At 39.1% G+C, this 19062-nt stretch overlaps 1 protein-coding gene across 1 annotated transcript in view; it reads left to right on the forward strand.

Annotated features, from left to right (window-relative positions):
• The first annotated feature begins 2307 nt into the window (after positions 1-2307).
• Positions 2308-19062, forward strand: part of DCAF10 (DDB1 and CUL4 associated factor 10) — a 53278-nt gene continuing 36523 nt past the window's right edge. The window contains 3 exon segments of the mRNA XM_046685229.1: positions 2308-2486; positions 2488-2936; positions 12764-12877. Coding sequence (XP_046541185.1) covers positions 2403-2486; positions 2488-2936; positions 12764-12877 — 647 coding nt within the window. The 5' untranslated portion in view covers positions 2308-2402.

Raw genomic sequence — 19062 nt, forward strand, 5'->3', positions numbered from 1 at the left:
TAGATCCTAAGTCCTGGGGGTCTCCAGGGACATGGGATACCTGGACCCAGGGGAAACCTTTGCCAGTGTCAGACTTCTGTTGTGATCTAAAAGGAGCGTCAGGGGCAAAGCAGTTCAGAGGATGCTTTAGGCATTTGTGATGAACTGACATCTGTGAATTTCAGCAACTGAAAATTTTTTAGCTTTCTAAACTAGTGTTACTTAGAAATTGGTCTGTATAGACTGTGATTTGAAATCAATTCCTGTTAACACGGTTGTATTTAAAGGCTCTCGAAGGCAGTGGTAAATAGGAGCAGGCACAGTTAAAGTTGTTCTATCTTTAGTGCCTTCTCAGTTAATTAATCTCCAGTGATTTTTTTTTTTACTGATGGGTTGTAAAATCATGGTCATCTCAATAGAATTTTAGTCCTTATGTAATTTATTCCTATTTTAGGTTCTAGTAAAAATTATTTGGAACAAGTGAGCACTCATATTTTAAGGAGAAGTATAAGGAAAAAAAACCCTGGCATTGCTGAATGACTTGCTCTGTGTGTTACAGCCACTACTGTTTTAAGTTTGTGGCTATCTTAACTTTTCAAGAATCATTCTCATTATCTAAGAGAGGTACAGGCAAACCTACAAAATGTTTTTGTTCCCATTTGGCTTCTTCAGATTCTCCAAATTGTCAGTGAACAGTTCTTAATCAGTTTGAGGGCTATAAGGTGTTAATTTTGAATTGCCTGAACTGTGAAATCTGATTATTTTGAGCCAGCACAGACTCTCATTGTAGAGCTTGTGTTTTTTTGTTGAAATTGTATCTTAAATACCTTGGAATATGTAACCTTTTAAAATTGAGTTTTACTTTACTTATTTAAAAAGTTAATACCATTGGTGAATGTATCATGGTAAGGTTGTGTAGACGGTAAAGTTTGAGCCGTTGGCCATAACTTGGGACCAAGCAGAGGGCCTCTACTAAGTATCTGTTGTAGCCAGAAGTTGTGGGTCATTAAAGGACATTATTTGTTAATCATAAAACAGACCTCTACCCCTTCTGCTCTATGGTGGCATCATGGGGAATATCTCCAGAGGAATGGCTGCCTTGATCTTCTGTGAACTCAGGACCCTTGCTTCTTGCCCTTTTTTTTTTTTTTTTTTAAAAGGCTTTTTTTTTTTTTATTAATGTTATGATAGATTACAACCTTGTGAGATTTCAGTTGTACATTTTTGTTAGTCATGTTGTAGGTACACCACTTCCCCCTTTGTGCCCTCCCCCCACGCCCCCTTGCTTCTTGCCCTTTTTTCAATCAGCTCATGGACAGGAGAGCTGAATAAACTACTAACTTTCCTGGTGGGAGGATGTGCTGAATGTTCAGCTCTCTGAATCCCATTCCCTTCCTCCGGAGATCCTTCAGACCTCTGTCCTGAAGACCCTATCCTTCTGTCCTCACAGGGTAGATCTTCCTACAGAGATCCTCTAGATTTATCCTCACAGTCATCAAGTGTGCACTTTCTATAACACAGCTCTTGATCAAGGCCCAGGAAAGTTGTCAGTTCTTATATCTCCCTCTCCTTGTACCTCAAGCTTTCATTTATTGATGACTGTCCTTCCCTCCGCAAGAAACACCCCAATCCCTGCTCTGCAAAGTAGTTCTATGTGTTTACCTTCAGCAGCAGTGGTGAAGGGCATGCCCTCCATGCCCTGCCTGGCAGGTGTAAGCAGGATTGACCCTGGACTCTATTGCTTGTAAGGTTGATTTGATTCAGGTCTCCAGCTTCCGTCAGTGACTCCTGGCAGGATATATGCTCCTTCCTGCAGAGAGGAAGGCTTTGGCCTTGATAAAGTCTTGACCTACTGGGCAACAGCTGCGAGTTAGGCAGATACCAATAGGCCCGATTTTCCAGGCCCCGTACAGACCAGGGCTTTTTAGTACAGAAGTTAACCTGAGTCCTTAGCTCCCAGGCTGAGTAGGCAGTAGACCATGCCACCTGATATGTGTGACCTGCACATAACATGGTAATTTCTACCCCTCGCAAATCTCAGTGTAAGTGGGGATAACATAATCATACCCTGCCTCTTAGACTGAGTAGTCTGGGCCACTCATCCCCAGGCTCACAGTCACGGTCACTGACAACTACAGACTGTCGCAGGCGGCCCCTGATGCTAACACTGCTCCATACAGCCCGGGCCCTGGCCATCTTCAGACAGCCAGGAGCTCCGGACCTCCATCCCACCGGGCTGCGGCACCCGCGGGCGGGCGGTGTCTCCGCATTCGCAGTCCCCGGCGGATGGTGGCTGAGGGGCGGCGCGCGTTTCCCAGCCGGCGGGATTAGGGCGCCGCACGCCGGAAGTGGCGGCTGGAGCGGGAGGGCCGAGGTGTCGGCCGGCGGGGCAGCGGCCCGGAGTGGGGGCGGGGGTGTTAGTCATGTTTCCCTTCGGGTCCGGCAGCCCCGGAGGGGAAGGGGCGGAGGAGCAGGCGCCTCCCTGGGGGCAGGCGGCCGCCGCCGGGCCGCTCCCTTCCCCCCCCCGCGCCACCCCAACCCGGGGTTGACGCGGCCTGTCCCCCGTCGCCCTCCCGGAGCCCTGGCCGCCCCGGCGCCCGCTCGCCGGCCCCGGGCGCGCGCGCGAGGGAGCTGCGGCCGCCCGGAGCGCTGCAGTCTCCGGCCGTCGCCCGGGGAAAAGCGGCGTCGCCCTCCCCGCCGCGCCGGCGGCCCGCGCCCGACTGCAGGGCCGGGAGCCGGGGCCGCCAGGGCCTCAGCGGCGGCCTGGGCGGCCCGGGCGCGCGGCTCTTCGGCTGGCTGAGGGAGCGCAGCCTGGGCCGCGGGCTGTTCGTGGACCCGGCGCGGGACAACTTCCGCACCATGACGCACCTCTACGGCTCCATCCAGCCCGCCGACTCGGTGTACCTCAGCACGCGCACCCACGGCGCCGTCTTCAACCTCGAGTACTCGCCCGACGGGTAAGCGCTGCCCGCGGCGCGCCCCGGGGGTCGGGGCCCCGCACGGGGCAGGCAGGCCCGGGCCGTGTCGCCGCCGCGACGCGAGGCTCCGCGAGGACAACCGCCCGCAGCCCGCCCGGCGCCCGAGGCCTCGTTTCCTCGCCTGAGCTGGTGTCGCGGCCCGGGGCACGCCGTGCGTCCCTCTGCCCCGGAGCCACCGAGGCGCCGCCGAAACGCGTTTCACGACGGGGCGGGGGTGCGGCTCCCAGGTGGGCGACGTGCTTCTCGGGAGGGCGGCGGCCTTCGTCTGGCTGGGGAAGTGGCCCGTGTTTGGCCTCAGTTTACTTTGGGGTATGGGGACTTTTCAAAATAATACATATTTTTAAAGCTTTGTTCTGTGAGTACGCGTCAAAGGAGAACATTCCGCTCGGTTCCCTCCGGAGGCAGCGTAGTCCGCGCAGCCCTTCCGCCGAGGCCCCAAGCCCGTCGCTGCTGCGGTGGCCGCGCACTCGCCCCCTCGGTCGGCAGGGGTCTGTCGCGCACCTGCCCGCGCCACATGCCGAGGTCGCAGTGGTGAGCAAAGCCAGCGAATGGCGCCGCTTGCCTCGAGCTTGGCGCCTCGTAGGTCAGCTAGGCATTAATAACCACACTGAATAATTCATAACGTCTGCTTACAAACTGCCATAAAGCCTTGAAGGAGCCAGTTGTGGACGAGAGTGGCGGAGGTTTCCCTGAGGAAGTGACACTTCACCAAGAGAAGAGGCCGCAGAAGAGTTGGTCAAGATGGAGTTGGGGAGGGGATGGAAGTTCTTCGGCCGGAGGAGCTGTGTCACAGGGCCTGTGGTTGGAGGGGCAGCAGGTCGTGTCAGAGAAGCTGAAAGGCTACAGGGTCACAAAGCAAAAAGCTTTGGTAAAGAAAGACTGAGATACGCTAAGGAAGGAGCAAAGCAACTGTGGAATCTCTGGGAGCGGGCTCACCCTGCTCTATTTCACAGAGCACGTGCCGCCGCCGGAGCGCACACGCTGCTGCCGCCTCTGCAGCTTCTTGTAGGACTTGGGTAGGACTTGTAGCAGTGACTGTGCACCCGAATACAAGGAAAACTGGTGAGAGGAGAAACCGTTTTACTGAGGTTTATTCATGAAGCCTCCTCTCCCCACTCCTTCCTCCAACCAAGCCCCATTCCTAAAGCTCCTCCCAAAACGCCAAGTCTGTTCCTTATAAACAGTGGGTTCTTCTGTTCTCCATATCCCAGCTCCTCCCCTCCCAACATCTGCCTATCCGGTCAGGCCTGCAGCTCTAGTAGCTGTTTCCACTCTTGGCAGGTGGGATTTTAGGTAGAGGGCGAGAGGGGAAGAAGGAGTTATGAAGAAGGAACCCCCAGTGCCAGTGCTGTTAGAATGAGGAACATATTACTGATCGTCCTTGCTTGAATCTGGACTACATTTTCCCATAGGAACATTTTTGTAGAAGGTGGTTAAGTACTCTGGTACTTAAAATAACTTAATAACGTTTAATTATGCAATTAATACATACTCATTGTAGAAAACCTAGGCAATAAATGAGCAAAAAGAAGCTAAACGTCACTTATGGTCCCAGATATTGAGTGGATATCCAAGGAAATTTTTTCTTTGTGTATGTTTATTTTAATATAAACATGGAATCATACTGTTTTGTAGCCTGCTTTTTAAATGCAGTATATTGTGGATTACCTATGTTAATAAATATATTTCTGAAACATTATTTAAAATTTTTCATTAGTGTAAATAAAACCTCTATAAACAAATATTTTAGGTTTATGTCCTTATGATAAATCCCTAGAATGAGTCAAAGATTATGAAGATTTTGGATACCTATTATTAAATTAATCTGTGAAGATTGTACCAATTCTCCTTCCTATCAGACGTAGTGAAAGTTACTGACTCCCCATACCCTTGCCAACATTGCACATTGCCGTTCTTTTTCATCTGTTAAGATAGGTGAAAAAAGTTCTGTGTTCATTTTTAGTATTCTTACTACATCTACTAATATGCCCCAAATTTTTATAGGACTTAAAGTAACTTTATAGAAAAATGACATATCTGTGTTAAATGAGATAATTTCTCATATCCTTCATATATGAGCTAAATCAGCTTACTGGGTACCAATAACCACTGTCGCTTACAAAGACTTCTCAGTACAGGGAAGAAGAGGTGACACAGAAGGTAAGAATTAAAATTATGAATTTAATAGAGGCCAGATTAGGGAGGATTTGGCACTAAAAAAGAGATGAAAGGATACATGGGCTAGAAGGTAATTTCTAAAGAATTCCAAAACTGTTTTAAGCAATAGCAACATTGTCAAAATATGTGTTTCACCTCCTAAGATGACATTTTGAAAAAGGAAATTTGATAATGTTAGTAGATTAAGTAATAATATGTGAGACTTTCTCAAGCTTTCCTTTATGAGAACACATTAGGTACTGCTGTAGAGAGAATTGGTGTATTGGAAAATAGAAATGAAGAAATTATTCAGAATGCAGACGAGAGAGGCACAGAGATTGAAAATATGAAGGAGGTATAGTGACATGGAACATAGAAAAAGCATACCATATATTTGGTCATTTCCTGAAGAAAACGAGATAGATAATGGGGCAAAAAAATAATTTGAAGAGATAATAGCTGACAACTTTCCAGAACTGAAGAAAGCCACCAAGCCATGATTTAAGAAGCCCACACACCCTAACATAGGGAAACTGCAGGACAATAAATATAAAATCTTTTTTTTTTAAATTGGCACCTGAGCTAACAACTGTTGTCAATCTTCTTCTTTTTTTTTTTCTGCTTTTCCCCCCCAAATCCCCCAAGTACATAGTTGTATATTTTACTTATGGGTCCCCCTAGCTGTGGTATGTGGGACATCACCTCAACATGGCCCAGTGAGCAGTACCATGTCTGTGCCCAGGATCAGAACTGGTGAAACCCTGGGCCGCCAAAGCGGAACATGTGAACTTAACCACTCCGCCATGGGGCCAGCCCCTGAATATAAAATCTTAAAAACTAGAGAAAAAAGACCTTCAAAGGTGTAACTATGAGAGTGATGGCCATTTAGTTATCAATATGTAATAGTGTAAATCAGAGGACAGTGATTATTTTCAGTATGCTGGAAAAAAACTGCCACTTGAGATGTCTATACCCAACAAAGATGGGTTCTTCATTCTTGTCAAGAACAAAGATGAAATAAATACGTATTCACACAAGGAAAGCTAAGTGAGTTTGCCACCAGACCTTCAATAATGGAATTCTAATATCAGAGAAAAGAAAGTGTTTCTAAATGGAAGGTCTGAGATGCTAGAAGGGATGAATAACAAAGAAAGTGGAAAATACATGTGTAAAATTAAATCTGATGTTGTCTTTTGGGATTTACAAAGATGGAACTAAGAAGACAACAATAGCATATAAATCGTGAAGGGATGTCTAAATTCCTTGTGTTTTTTTGAGGGAGAATTGTGATATATTAACGTTAGGCTTTAATAAGTTTAGTATGCCTATTAAAATTTGCAAGGTAATTAACAAAAGACAAGAAAGACTATATTATTTCCAGGCTGATAGAGGAAAAAATATGGAATGGTAAAAAAATTCCAAAAGAAGATAAGCAAGAGAGTGAAAACAAAATAGAAAAGGTATAATAAATAAACAGCAAAAAGAATGCCTGAAAATAAATCCAAATATTACTAATTATAATGAATATAGAAGTACTAAATGTTCAAAAGGATAGAGAAAGCTATATCAAACACATTCTTAAAAAAAGCTTGTGAGCTATATTAGTATCATACAAAGTATGTTAAAGCAAAAAAATTAGTAGAGATAGAAAGTCACTTCATAATGATAAAAGCTCAGTTCGCCTGGAAGGTAAAACAGTTCTAAACTTGAATGAGTCTTTTTGATTTAAAATATATACATCAAAAATTGATAACTTTAAGGAGAAAACAGACAAATTTATCATCATGGGGAAGATTTTAATACACATCATAGTGTACTTCAGTTAATCAGTCAGATACAAACATGAGAAGGATACACAAAAGATAAACAACAACACTTAAAATCTTGCTCTAAAGGGCATGTATAGAATGTTGCATTCAGGCCAGATATTCAGCTAGTGCACGTTGGTTTAGCTGTACCAGCTGTTAAAATATTGATATATGTGCATAATGGTTCAATAGTTAATTACTGCCCCAAACCCACTGAGTGCCCTTCTAATGCTTCAGCACCTTCCATGGGATCTCTCAGAATAACCCATTCTATAGCAACTAAGGAGTTAAGAACTGGCAGAGCAGTCTGCTAACAAACCTCACTGGAGAGCTATAGCATCCATTCTAATTGCTTCTCACCCATGCCAGGTACTCTCCTACACACACACAAATCCATGGGCAAATGCCCAGTGATCATTTGGCTTCCCTTCATGTGGGGCTGCCTGCCTTTCTCAGGCACTCTCCCAATCATTTTCACGTGGTCATTTGTGGGAACTGCACCCTCCGGGGAGATCCAGAGAAATTAAGAAAACAGTCGAGTAATAGCACAGAGAGTGATAGTAATAAAACAGAGAGTAATAACACTACTACAGGCGCCATTCACACATATTAATTCTGGGCTTAACATGCACTCCCATGGCAGGGTAGAATCCACTGCAGATGAATGAGGCCTATGGGGATGGTTTATGGATGAATGACTCCTGGGATGCAGATTCCTAATTTTATCATTCCTATTGAATTTCACTCTTAGTGGGATAACTTTGCCAAAACCCACTGAACATCTGCCCACCATGGGCATTAACACTCATTTTATTAATGAAAATGACCACCAACAGAAATCTTTTCTGTACCAGACACAGTTAGTTGAGGAAACTGAGAAGCAGAAAGGTCATTAAACACAAAGAATTTGCACCCTGGCTTATGCTCTTAACAGCCATATTACATTACTTCTCATCTAGGCTGAGGGATTAAGTTTGATATAATTAAATATGATATATCAATAAATTATTTTGTGACAGTTATTAATATAACAATACATATTGAATATGCAAAATTAACAGCAAGCATCATAAGGGCTAAAAATTTTTTAATATACTTACCGTTACTTCAGCAAAAGCTACAAAGGATTCAGCCCCATGAACAATTCTGTTGATGTTCAGTGATTTTTTTTACTATCAAGACTACAAGTTACTTAATGACTACCTATTTAATGTGGAAATTCTTGGAGGGGCTTTATACAATTTCCTCTGTCAATTCATGGTTCAGCCAAGAACATCTGGGTCAAACAAAAGATTATGGCTACAATTTCCAAAAGTTAGTAAATGATTGGAAATTCCTAGAATAATTTGATGAACAATTTGAGTTACAACTAATATCACTTGGCAAGCATTTTTATAATCTACATATCAGTTTATTTAGAAAGTGTTTTTAAAATTTTATTCATGTTAGTTTATATCACTATTAAAAGTTTAACATTTATGAATATCACACTTGACTGTATGTACCAGGTGCCTCATGCTTGCTTTTTTCAAACACACAAGGAAGATTTACAAAATCTTCACTTAACAAGGCCACATATTTCAAAAGATTTTTGTACAATTTCCCAGTACAATGTCATCATTAGAAATGAATATAGGGGCCGCCCCCGTGGCTGACTGGTTAAGTTCTCGGGCTCCACTTCTCCTGGCCCAGGGTTTCCCTGGTTTGGATCCTGGGCGCGGACATGGCACCACTTGTCAGGCCACGTTGAGGCGGCGTCCCATGTGCCACAACTAGAAGGACCTACAACTAAAAATATACAACTATGTGCTGGGGGGATTTGGGGAGAAAAAAGCAGAAAAAAAAAGATTGGCAACAGTTGTTAGCTCAGGTGCCAGTCTTTTAAAAAAAAAAAGAGTATAAAGGGGAAGGCCCAGTGGCATAGTGGTTAAGTTCGTGCTCTGCTTTGCGGCCCAGGGTTTGCCGGTTCAGATCCCGGGCATGAACCTATGCACCGCTTATCAAGCCATGCTGTGGCAGGCGTCCCACATATAAAGTACAGGAAGATGGGCAGTGGATGTTAGCTCAGGGCCGGTCTTCCTCCCCCCAACAAAAAAGGGAAAGAAATGAATAAAAATATAACTAGGAAAACCTCATGTGTTTTCAAGTTAAGAAACATTTGTAAATAACTCATGGGCTGAAGAAGAAATGATACTAGAAATTAGAAATATTTAGAACTAAATGATAACGAAAGTACCACATGTCTCAAAATTGTGGCATATAAGTAAAACAGTCCTTAGTAGGAAAATTATAGTCTTTAATAAACTGGAAAGGATGACAAAGAAAATTAATGAGCTACATACCCATCTCAAGAAAGAGAAAAAGAATAATGAAGTTATCTGCAATAATAGCAAAGTAAATTTGAAGAAAGCAGAAGGAAGGAAATACAGTAACAGTAGAGTTTGTGATATTTAAAAAATTCAATAGGAATACTCAATGGAAAAATTTATCTTCGAAAAGACAAATAAAAATGAAAAACACTTATTGTATTGATGAAGAGAATACCCAAATAAACAATATTCAGAATGAGAAGGGGGATGTAACTTCAGATGCAATGGGTAGAGATTATAGCTTTCTAGAAGTAGCAGAGTAGGTGGTTTGGACCAACCCACCAAATGAGAATAATTAGGAAAGCTAGAGAAAATATAAAATATTTAATGTAAGATATAAAAAGCTTATGTTTGAAGAGATTGGAGAAGTAAGGCAATGAGGAAATTGCAGGGCCGAGAATTGCAAAAGGAGGGAAGTCAGAGGTGTGAGCCCACCATTGTAGCCAACTGAATCTAGCAATATGGTAGCAATGAAAGGTTGATTTTACATTAGAAAGTAAATTAATGTAAATTACTACATTAACATATTAAAGGAAAAACAGGATAATTTCAATAAATGTTGGAAAATGTTTTATGCCATTTAACATATATTAATGAAAACAACCTAGCAAATTTGAAGTAGAATAGAACTTCTTTAATCCAATAATAGGAATCTACCAAACCAAACCAACCAACCAACGAAACAAACCCTATAGCAGCATTGCACTTAATGATGAAATGGTGAATGTATTCTTGAAGATCAGGAACAAGACAGGAATTCTGCTATATTAACATTTCTGTTCAACAGTGTACTGAATGTCCCAGCCAGTGCAGCAAGGAGAAAAAGTGTCAAAAAAAGAACAAAGCAGTTGTTTGTAGATGACATATTCACAAAGAAAGCCTAAAATAACCTACAGATAAAGCATTAAAATAGCAAGATTGATGGATAAATATTTTAAAAATCAGTTGCATTTCTGTACAGCAGCAACAAACAAAGCAAAATTTTAAAAAGCATCAAAAAATATCAAGTTACTCAGGAATAAATCTAACAAAAGATAGGCATGACTCATATGGAGAAAATCTCCATGGTAAACAAAGATATACCACGTTCATGGATTGGAAGACTCCATATTGTAAGGATGTCACTTCTATGCAAACTTTTCTATAGATAGATTACAATGTCAATTAAAATTCACAGCTGGATTTGTGTGTGTGTGTGTATACATAACTTGATAAGTTGATTCTAAATATATAAGGACGTTTGAAGTTCCAAGAATTGCTAAAGTACTCTTGCTAAGAAAATCTTGAGGGGATGCCAGCCCTGTGGCCTAGTGGTTAAGTTTGATGTGCTCCACTTTGGTGGCCTGGGTTCATGGGTTCGGATCCTGGGCATGGACCTACACCACTCATCAGCCATGCTGTGGTGGTGACCCTCATATAAAATAGAGGAAGATTGGCACAGATATTAGCTCAGGGCTAATCTTCATCAGCAAAAGAAATAAAAAAGAAAATCTTGAAAATGTGGGAAAGTATGCATATTACTAATGGGATGATTCAATATTGTATAAATTCTACCAATTAATTTGTAACGTCAGTGCATCCCAATAAAAATACCAACAAGATTTTTCTTTTTTCAGATTCTATTTTTCCTTTTTCTCCCCAAAGCCCCCCGGTACATAGTGGTGTATTTTTAGTTGTGGGTCCTTCTAGTTGTGGCATGTGGGATGCCGCCTCAGCATGGCCTGACGAGCGGTGCCATGTCCGCACCCAGGATCCCAACCTGGGTCGCTGAAGCAGAGCAGGCAAACTTAACCACTTGGCCACGGGGCTGGCCCCCCAACAAGATTTTTTAGTAGGACCCGACATATCATATCTAAAATTCCTTTGGAGAAGAAAGCATGATATTAGCCCCCCCCAAAATGTTTATAAAACAATGAGGAGATCTTGCTTTGCCACACATCAAATATACTAGAAACCTTTTAGAAATTAAAATAGCATAGTGGTGTTGCATAGAATAGAATATAGTCCCAAAACAAAACTTAGATATCATAAAGATGGCTTTCAAACTAATGAGAAAAGGGTAGGCTTTGATATTAGGACAAATGAATGATATACATTTTTCAAAAGTACAAATCATGCCATGTACAAAAATAGATTGTAATTGGATTAACACAAAACAATGACTATCAGTTTTGTAGATCTCTTATTTACAGTGTTTAAGATCAAGGCTGCCCCAGAATCATTGATTCATTTACTTTTATGCACAAAAAAGAGAAAAGTTCATTCCATAACTCATTTGACTAACAAAAAAAAAGTCTGTTTATACATCTTCTAGAATTACAGATATTCATTTGAATATTTTCACTCATGATCAACTAGCATAAAAACCCTTCATATGTTATATTTTGAAGTCCAGATATCTCAAAAAAGGGTTTATGCAGGCAGCCTTTAAAGGACTGTTTCATGATTACTAAATATGGAAAAGATTTTGATTTAGTAGATTTCCCCCCCCTCCCACTTTATTGTTCTGAATAGAAAAGTTTGGCTATTTAAAATTCTGCTTAAACCCTTTCATCTTAAGGGTACAAACTTCCATTTGTTATTGGAACTATAAATTGGGAAGACCTGCAGTTTCAAAGACTCAGGATTTCATTTGCTAGATCTGAATCTGAAAGAGCAGGGTCCATAAGAAAATTTGTAAGACTTAATCAAAGTAAGTAAAAGATAATAAATTTTCAGAAATCAAAATGGGGCTTGTAAAAGGTTTATAAAAATGTAACTTTGTAATAGGGAAGGGCTGAAGCAAGAGATATTACTAAAAAACCATAAAGGAAAAGATTGTTTGACTATATTTAACTGGTTTGATATGATATATGCCACACCTTTTTCAGTGCGTTTTAATGGATAATGATAGAGAAATACATAATTTTGTTATATATAATTTTTTTCCCTGAGTTGCCTCATCTGTGCATGTTTTTCTACAACCAGCTTTTCTCATTTAAAAGTATGTTTCGGAGTTCTTTCATATCCATATAAAGCTATCCCTTTCTTTATAAATGTTGCACAATATTGCAAAGTATTCCATACCATGAGTTAAAATAATGAATCTTAATTCCTTCTATCTCGTACATTTAGGTTACTTTCAACTTCTCCTTATAATGAAGCATATCTTTATATATGCTTCTCTGTATTTATAAATGATTATTTCTCTAGATTAAATTCCCAGAAAAAAATTGCTGAGTCAAAAGGTATGCACATTTAACATTTTGATCAATACTGGTACTCTCCAAACATAAGCTGCATTAGTTTACACTCCACCATAATGTATGAGAGGACCATTTCCTACTGTTGCCAACAGCAGATAGTGTCAATCTTTTAAATATTTGCTACCAACATGGGCAAAAGGAAGTTATTCATTTACAGCTTGTGTAATTATAAACCAATAACCAGAGAATGCTAGAAAACTAAAGAGAAATATGTCATTTGCTTTCAGGTCAGTGCTGACAGTTGCTTGTGAACAGACTGAAGTTCTGCTTTTTGACCCTATATCTTCAAAGCACATAAAAACTCTTTCTGAAGCTCATGAAGACTGTGTAAATAATATCAGGTTAGTATTACAGTGAAAAAGTGAACTTTATTAGTGTGACCCAAAATATTCTGTTTTGGAAGTTAGTGAAAATTTGTAATGCCTTGTCCAGCAGTGCTAGATGATACACATTTGTGAATTGTGAATCTTAGCTGTTGTGAAACTTACCCTTTAATTACAAAACTTACTGTTAATCATTTTGGATTGGAATCTCTCTGAAATGCGTTTTTCATTTCCATGTGATTTTACCTTTTCTTTTCATGTATCAGGGTTATCATTATGAACCTCAGCTATGTATTATGATTAGCCTTTGGGCTAATAACCTGTGTAGAATTATGTCAGTCTCATTGCTTAGCCTCTCGCCACCCCCCTCCCCCCCCAGATCCAAACTATTGAGTGGAAAAAACACATATGCACAGAGAACTTCTTTATAGCACAGTTGGAAGCTCCTTAAATTCTCAATAATGTGGGAAGTAAGTAACACTTGAACAGCTTGGTGGATTAATATGCAGTCATTAAAATGATGGTCACAGAGACTACATATCAACATGGACAAATGCTTGGGATAATATTGCTTAAAATCACGATAAAAATTGCACAAATATGACGATGTGGAAGAACAAGATTAGAAGGAAATATTTTAAAATGCTAGCAGTGGATGAGTTAGAATGCATGGATTCTGAGTAATTTTCTCTTTTCTAAATTTTATGTAATGAGATTATATTACTTTTATAATGATTACTTTTAATGTTCAGAAAGAAAAAAATGTAGAAGTTACTTCTAGTCAAGGTGGCATACTGACTTTTGATGTAACGCCTATCTCCAAACACAACAGTAGATTAAATAGCACAAAAGACATAGCCAGGCTCTGAAACAACATAAACATTTTTGTGGGCCAGAAATGGAACAAAGACACAAAGCTGTTAGCACGGTTGACAGAAAGCACAAGCCCACTGGGTTTTCAGTCTGGCATTGACATGTAGTAGTTAGCTCCTGTCAGGAATCAAAAATACTCAAGTACTTCATGTGAGGCAGGAACCAGAGGCAGAATTATCACATGAAGCCAGTGGTTTGGTTGGAATGTCTGTCCCGTTTCTGAAAGGCTGAAAAAAGGAAAAAGCTATTCACTACCTGGGGCTATAGGTTTTAGCTGATAAAGACACAGCCTCATGACTGGGAATTGAATGAAGCCATTGCTGACTCAGTAATTGAATGTGTATACATGATTGCTCCAGTATCATCATGAAACTGGAGCCCTTAATGTCATTATAAGGCCTAGTTGTGGATTAGGGGTCCAGAAATCCAATTGGGGGCTACTATAAAGCCATTAAATAGGAAGAGAGAGAGAGAAAAAGCCTTTCCTACTCAAAATGAGCCTATAACCAAAATTCCAAAACTTGTGAAGACATCTAATATTCATAGCATAACAGAACCAGCAACTAGAACAGGCATTTTCTCTGGATGAAATTAATTTTATGGAGTAGTCCAACAAAGACTTTATTTTAAAAAATAAATTATTTTATTTATTTTTTTTTGACTAGGTAATACATGCACGTGGTACAAAATTCAAAGGTACAAAAGGGTAAAGAGTGAAAAGTAAGTCTGTCTCCCACCTCTGTCCCCTAACCACCCAGTTCCCCTCCCCAGAGGCAACCACTATTACCAATTTCTTGCTGTCCTTTCTGAGATAGTTTATGCATGTACAAGCATATACACATACATACACTTTTATATAAATGGTAGCCTTCTACACATACTATTATATACCTTGGCTTTTTCACTTAAAAACATACTTAGAGATCATTCCAGTTTAGTGCCCATGGGATGATCTTATTCCTTTTAACGGCTGCATAGTATTCCATTGATTGGAAGAAACTTTAAAGCATTTTTAGGATGTTCAAAGAAATAAGTTAAGGGATACTTTCTGTTTAAAGAGAGCTCAAAATTATGAAACAAAACAGGTTAATGTGGAAAAGAATCAGTAGAACTCTTGGAAATTAAAAATGTAGTTGGTATATAAAAAACTCAATAGATGGGATAAATTTTACCCTTTACACCATTGATGAATTAATGGTTTGGAAAATAGTACTAAAAAATTCACCCAGAACACAGAACAAAGATAAAAATATGGATTGGTAATTAAAAGACATACAGGATTAATTGAGAGACTCCAATGTATATATAATAAGAATTACAGGGGCCGGCCCCATGGCCAAGTGGTTAAATTCGAGTGCTCTGCTTCAGCGGCCCAGTGTTTCGCTGGTTTGAATCCTGGGTGTGGACATGGCACTGCTCGTCAGACCATGCTGAGGTGGCATCCCACAAGCCACAACTAGAAGGACCCACAACTAAAAAAACACAACTATATACAGGGGGGCTTTGGGGAGAAAAAGAAAAGATAAAATCTTAAAAAAAAAAAAGAATTAGAGAAAAATAAGATGCGGAGGTTAGTGGAGAACTAATGTTTGAAGATATAAAGCCTGAGAATTTTTAGCATTGAAGAAGAACCCGAATCCTTGAATCAAAAGTAAACTCTAGAATGTCAAGTAGGTTAAATAAAGATAAATCCACATTTAGATAGGTTGGGGTGAAACTCTAGACTATCAGAGATAAAGAGAAAATCTTAAAAGCCGCCAAAGTTGGAAGGCAGATTACCTACAGAGCTACCATAATTAAACTAACAGAAGGTTTCTCACCAGCAACAGTTGATGCTAGCAGAAAATGGAGTAATATCTTACTTACTAAGGCAAAATATATTTAGTACCATATCAGGTCCAGGTACCCTCTTATTCCCGAATGAGGAATTTTAATTAGGTGAAATGATAAATATTATTAATTATTAATAACAGAAAGAATAATTTAGGGTTTTTTTGGGGGGTACATTTAAAACAAAAGTTAAAACTAAAACTCTAGATTAGCACTATCCAATAGAATTATAATTCTAGCCACATATGAATTTTGAATTTTCTAGTCGTCACATTAAAAAATAAACACATGAAATTAATTTTTAATAATATATTTTATTTAACCCAGTATGTCTGAAATATCATTTCAATATATAATCAGTATAAAAATTATTGAGATATTTTACTTTCATTTTTTCTTGCTATATCTTCAAAATCCAGTGTATATTTTACACTTAGAGCACATCTCAATTCTGACTGGCCACATATGAAGGACTCAAAAGCCACATGTGGTTAATGGCTACCAAACTGGACAGTGTAGCTCTAGATAGTGACAACAAATAGGTAGGATGTATGGGGGAGTGTTGTTCAGTATCACATGTTAAGGTCCACATCATGTTCAGAAGGAGGATAGAAATATTAAGTAATTTCAGACTCCTTCAGAAAAATGTATAATTAAATATATACAATGAAAAAAAAACTAAAAGTAACTAAAATAATAGAAATATATGTTATGCCTTCCAAACTAGCAGAAGGTGGGGGGCGAGAATATTGAAAACTTGATTAGTTCAGTAAAAGATAAGAAAGCTTAAAAAAGTAAAAAAATAAAAAAGCAAAGGAAGGAGATGATAAATAGAAAACAAGAAATAGAAATAGTTCCAAATATATGAGTAGTTCACAAATGGATTGATCATCTTTATTAAAAGACACAGATACAGCAATTTAAATAAAAAACAAAATCATCTATATACTCTTTATAGAGATACAAAAAATAAAACTGCCCAGAAATGGGAAAAGAAAACTGATGTAGGTTATCATTATTGGACAGACGGAAGACCAAAGGCTTTAATAAGGATAAAGTGCAATGGTACATGTTAATAAAAGGGAAAATCCAGCAAGAAGATAGTAATCATCATGAACTTGTATGCGACTTGAAATATACAAAGCAAAAACAGAACGATAAGAAATTACAAGTCTAAAATCATAGTAAGAGATTTTAATATAGTTCCATCGAAAACTAGTAAATCAAGCAGATAAAAATTAGGCTATAGAAGATTTTAAAATATCCTGAACAACTTTTCTACTGAAAATCAAAATGCTAGATAAAATTTTAAATATATATATTTTTAGTGTATAGTTGAGCTGATAAGAAAGAAAGGAATCCTAGGGCCAGAAATGAAGTAGAAGCAGGAATGCAAAGAAGTAAATAGGTATTCAGCTGACTTTTACCATGGAGGCATCTGCCAAATGCTGGCAACCTTAAGCTTTGACAGGTATGAGGAGCACAGAGGATAGGAGAGTAAATTCCACAGACAGTTCAAGGTGAAGAGTCTAGGAGAAAACTCTGCATAAGGCTGGGACTTCAAAGGCTACGCTTTCAGCATAAAGGCGATCTAGAAATAAACCACCTGTTCATCTAGACTGTGGCATTGGATAGAGGAGTGTCAGAAAATCTCCCTGTGAATTTCTAACTACTAGCCAGCCTTCAAGCATGTGTGGGGCCCAAATTCACACCACCATATGGTCCAAACCCCTCCAGCCAGCAATTTTAAATTGGATCCAGGTTGGTAGTGCTGCTAGGTACCTGCATAAACAAATGCAAATCTTCTCTGGAGGAGAAAACTCGGTATTGAAAAGAAATCAGCTCTTCCCAAATTAATGTATAAATTTAGTGCAGTTTTAATCAGAATACCAAGAGGGTTAAAAAAAAACACAACAACAACTTGATTTTAAAATTCATATTGAACAGCAAAATGCCAGGAATATCTGAGACAGTTCTGAAGAAGACTAAGATGGTAAGAGTATTCACCCTCCAGATGCACTCTTAGAACAGAGATAGATTAAGTCAGCAATGGAAAGGAATAGAGCTTCCAGAAACACCCATGTGTATATGAAAATTTGATATATGACAGGAGAGGCATTACAAATCAGTGGGAGAGGGGAATGGAAAGGAGAGAATTAGTTATAGATATGAAAAAATAAAATAAAATCATATTTCTATCTCATACCATAACTAAAAATAACTGCCAGTTAAAGACCTAATTATGAAAGCACACCTTTAAAGCTTTAGAAGAAATAAAGAATATATTTATGTTCTAAGTATGAAAGGGATTTTTTTAGGATACAAAAAGCATAAACCATTAAGGACTGATAAATTCAACTGCGTTAAAATTTAAAACTTCACTGTAACTGAAGATATAACAGTGTGAGAAGATAAGCTACACACTGGTGGGAGAAGATATTTTCAATTCACGTAACCAAAACAGGATTAGTGTCATAATATTTAAGACAATTACCTTGGAACCAAAAAAGGAAGAGAATCACATAAGGGAAACTAAAATGAGCAATAAATATGGAAAGATTTTCAAGTTTACCAGTTATCATGGAAATGCAAATAAAAATAACAATGAAGAAATACCAAATATTGATAAAGATGTTGGGAAATAGAAACACTTAGATATTATTGATGGAGTACAGATTGGTAAAATTATTTTGAGGAGCAATTTAGCAATATCTGGTAAAATTGAAGATCAATTTTTTTTTAAGAAATTAAAGCATGTGTGAACAAGGAGTTGTGTAAAGAAGGTTCATTATCGCATGACCAGTAATAGAAGTTGGAAACAAATCTTCATCAAAAGGAAGGTAGACAAATTCTGGTATACTCAGACAATGGAATACTATACATCAGTTAAAATAAATGAACTGGAAGCATCAGCATCTGAGACACATCTCAGAAACTCAAGGTTAAGCCAGAAAAGCAAATTGTAGAATGAGTTGTACAGTGTGATACCATTTATATAAAGTTTGAAAATATACAAACATGAGCTTGATGAGGGCATGTATTCGTCTGTTCTCTGTTCTATCCCTAGCACCTGGAACTGTGCCTGGCATGAAGTGGGTGCTCATTAAATATTTACAGAATAAATTGAATGCAGAACAATACTGTAAATTGTTTATGGATACATACTTAGGAATTCATGGTATTAAAAATTTGCATGAGGAGTGACAAACAACAAATTTTGGATAGTGGTTCCCTCTGGAGAGGGAGGGAGGGGAATGGGTTTGGGGAGGGATATAGAGGGTATTTTGTGTTTGTAATGTACCAAAAAAATCTGAAAGATAACAAAATGTTAAAATTTGATAAAGCTGGGTGGTGGGTATCACAGGTGTTTGTTATATTCTTCACAATTTTCTCTGTTTCTAATATTTTACAATTTAAAAATTTCTTATCTCAAAAAGAAAAGACTTGTGGGGCTGGCCCCGTGGCGGAGTGGTTAAGTTCGCGCGCTCCGCTGCAGGCGG

Source organism: Equus quagga, chromosome 1 (genome assembly GCF_021613505.1).
Source record: "Equus quagga isolate Etosha38 chromosome 1, UCLA_HA_Equagga_1.0, whole genome shotgun sequence".
NCBI classification, from domain to species: Eukaryota; Metazoa; Chordata; class Mammalia; order Perissodactyla; family Equidae; genus Equus; species Equus quagga.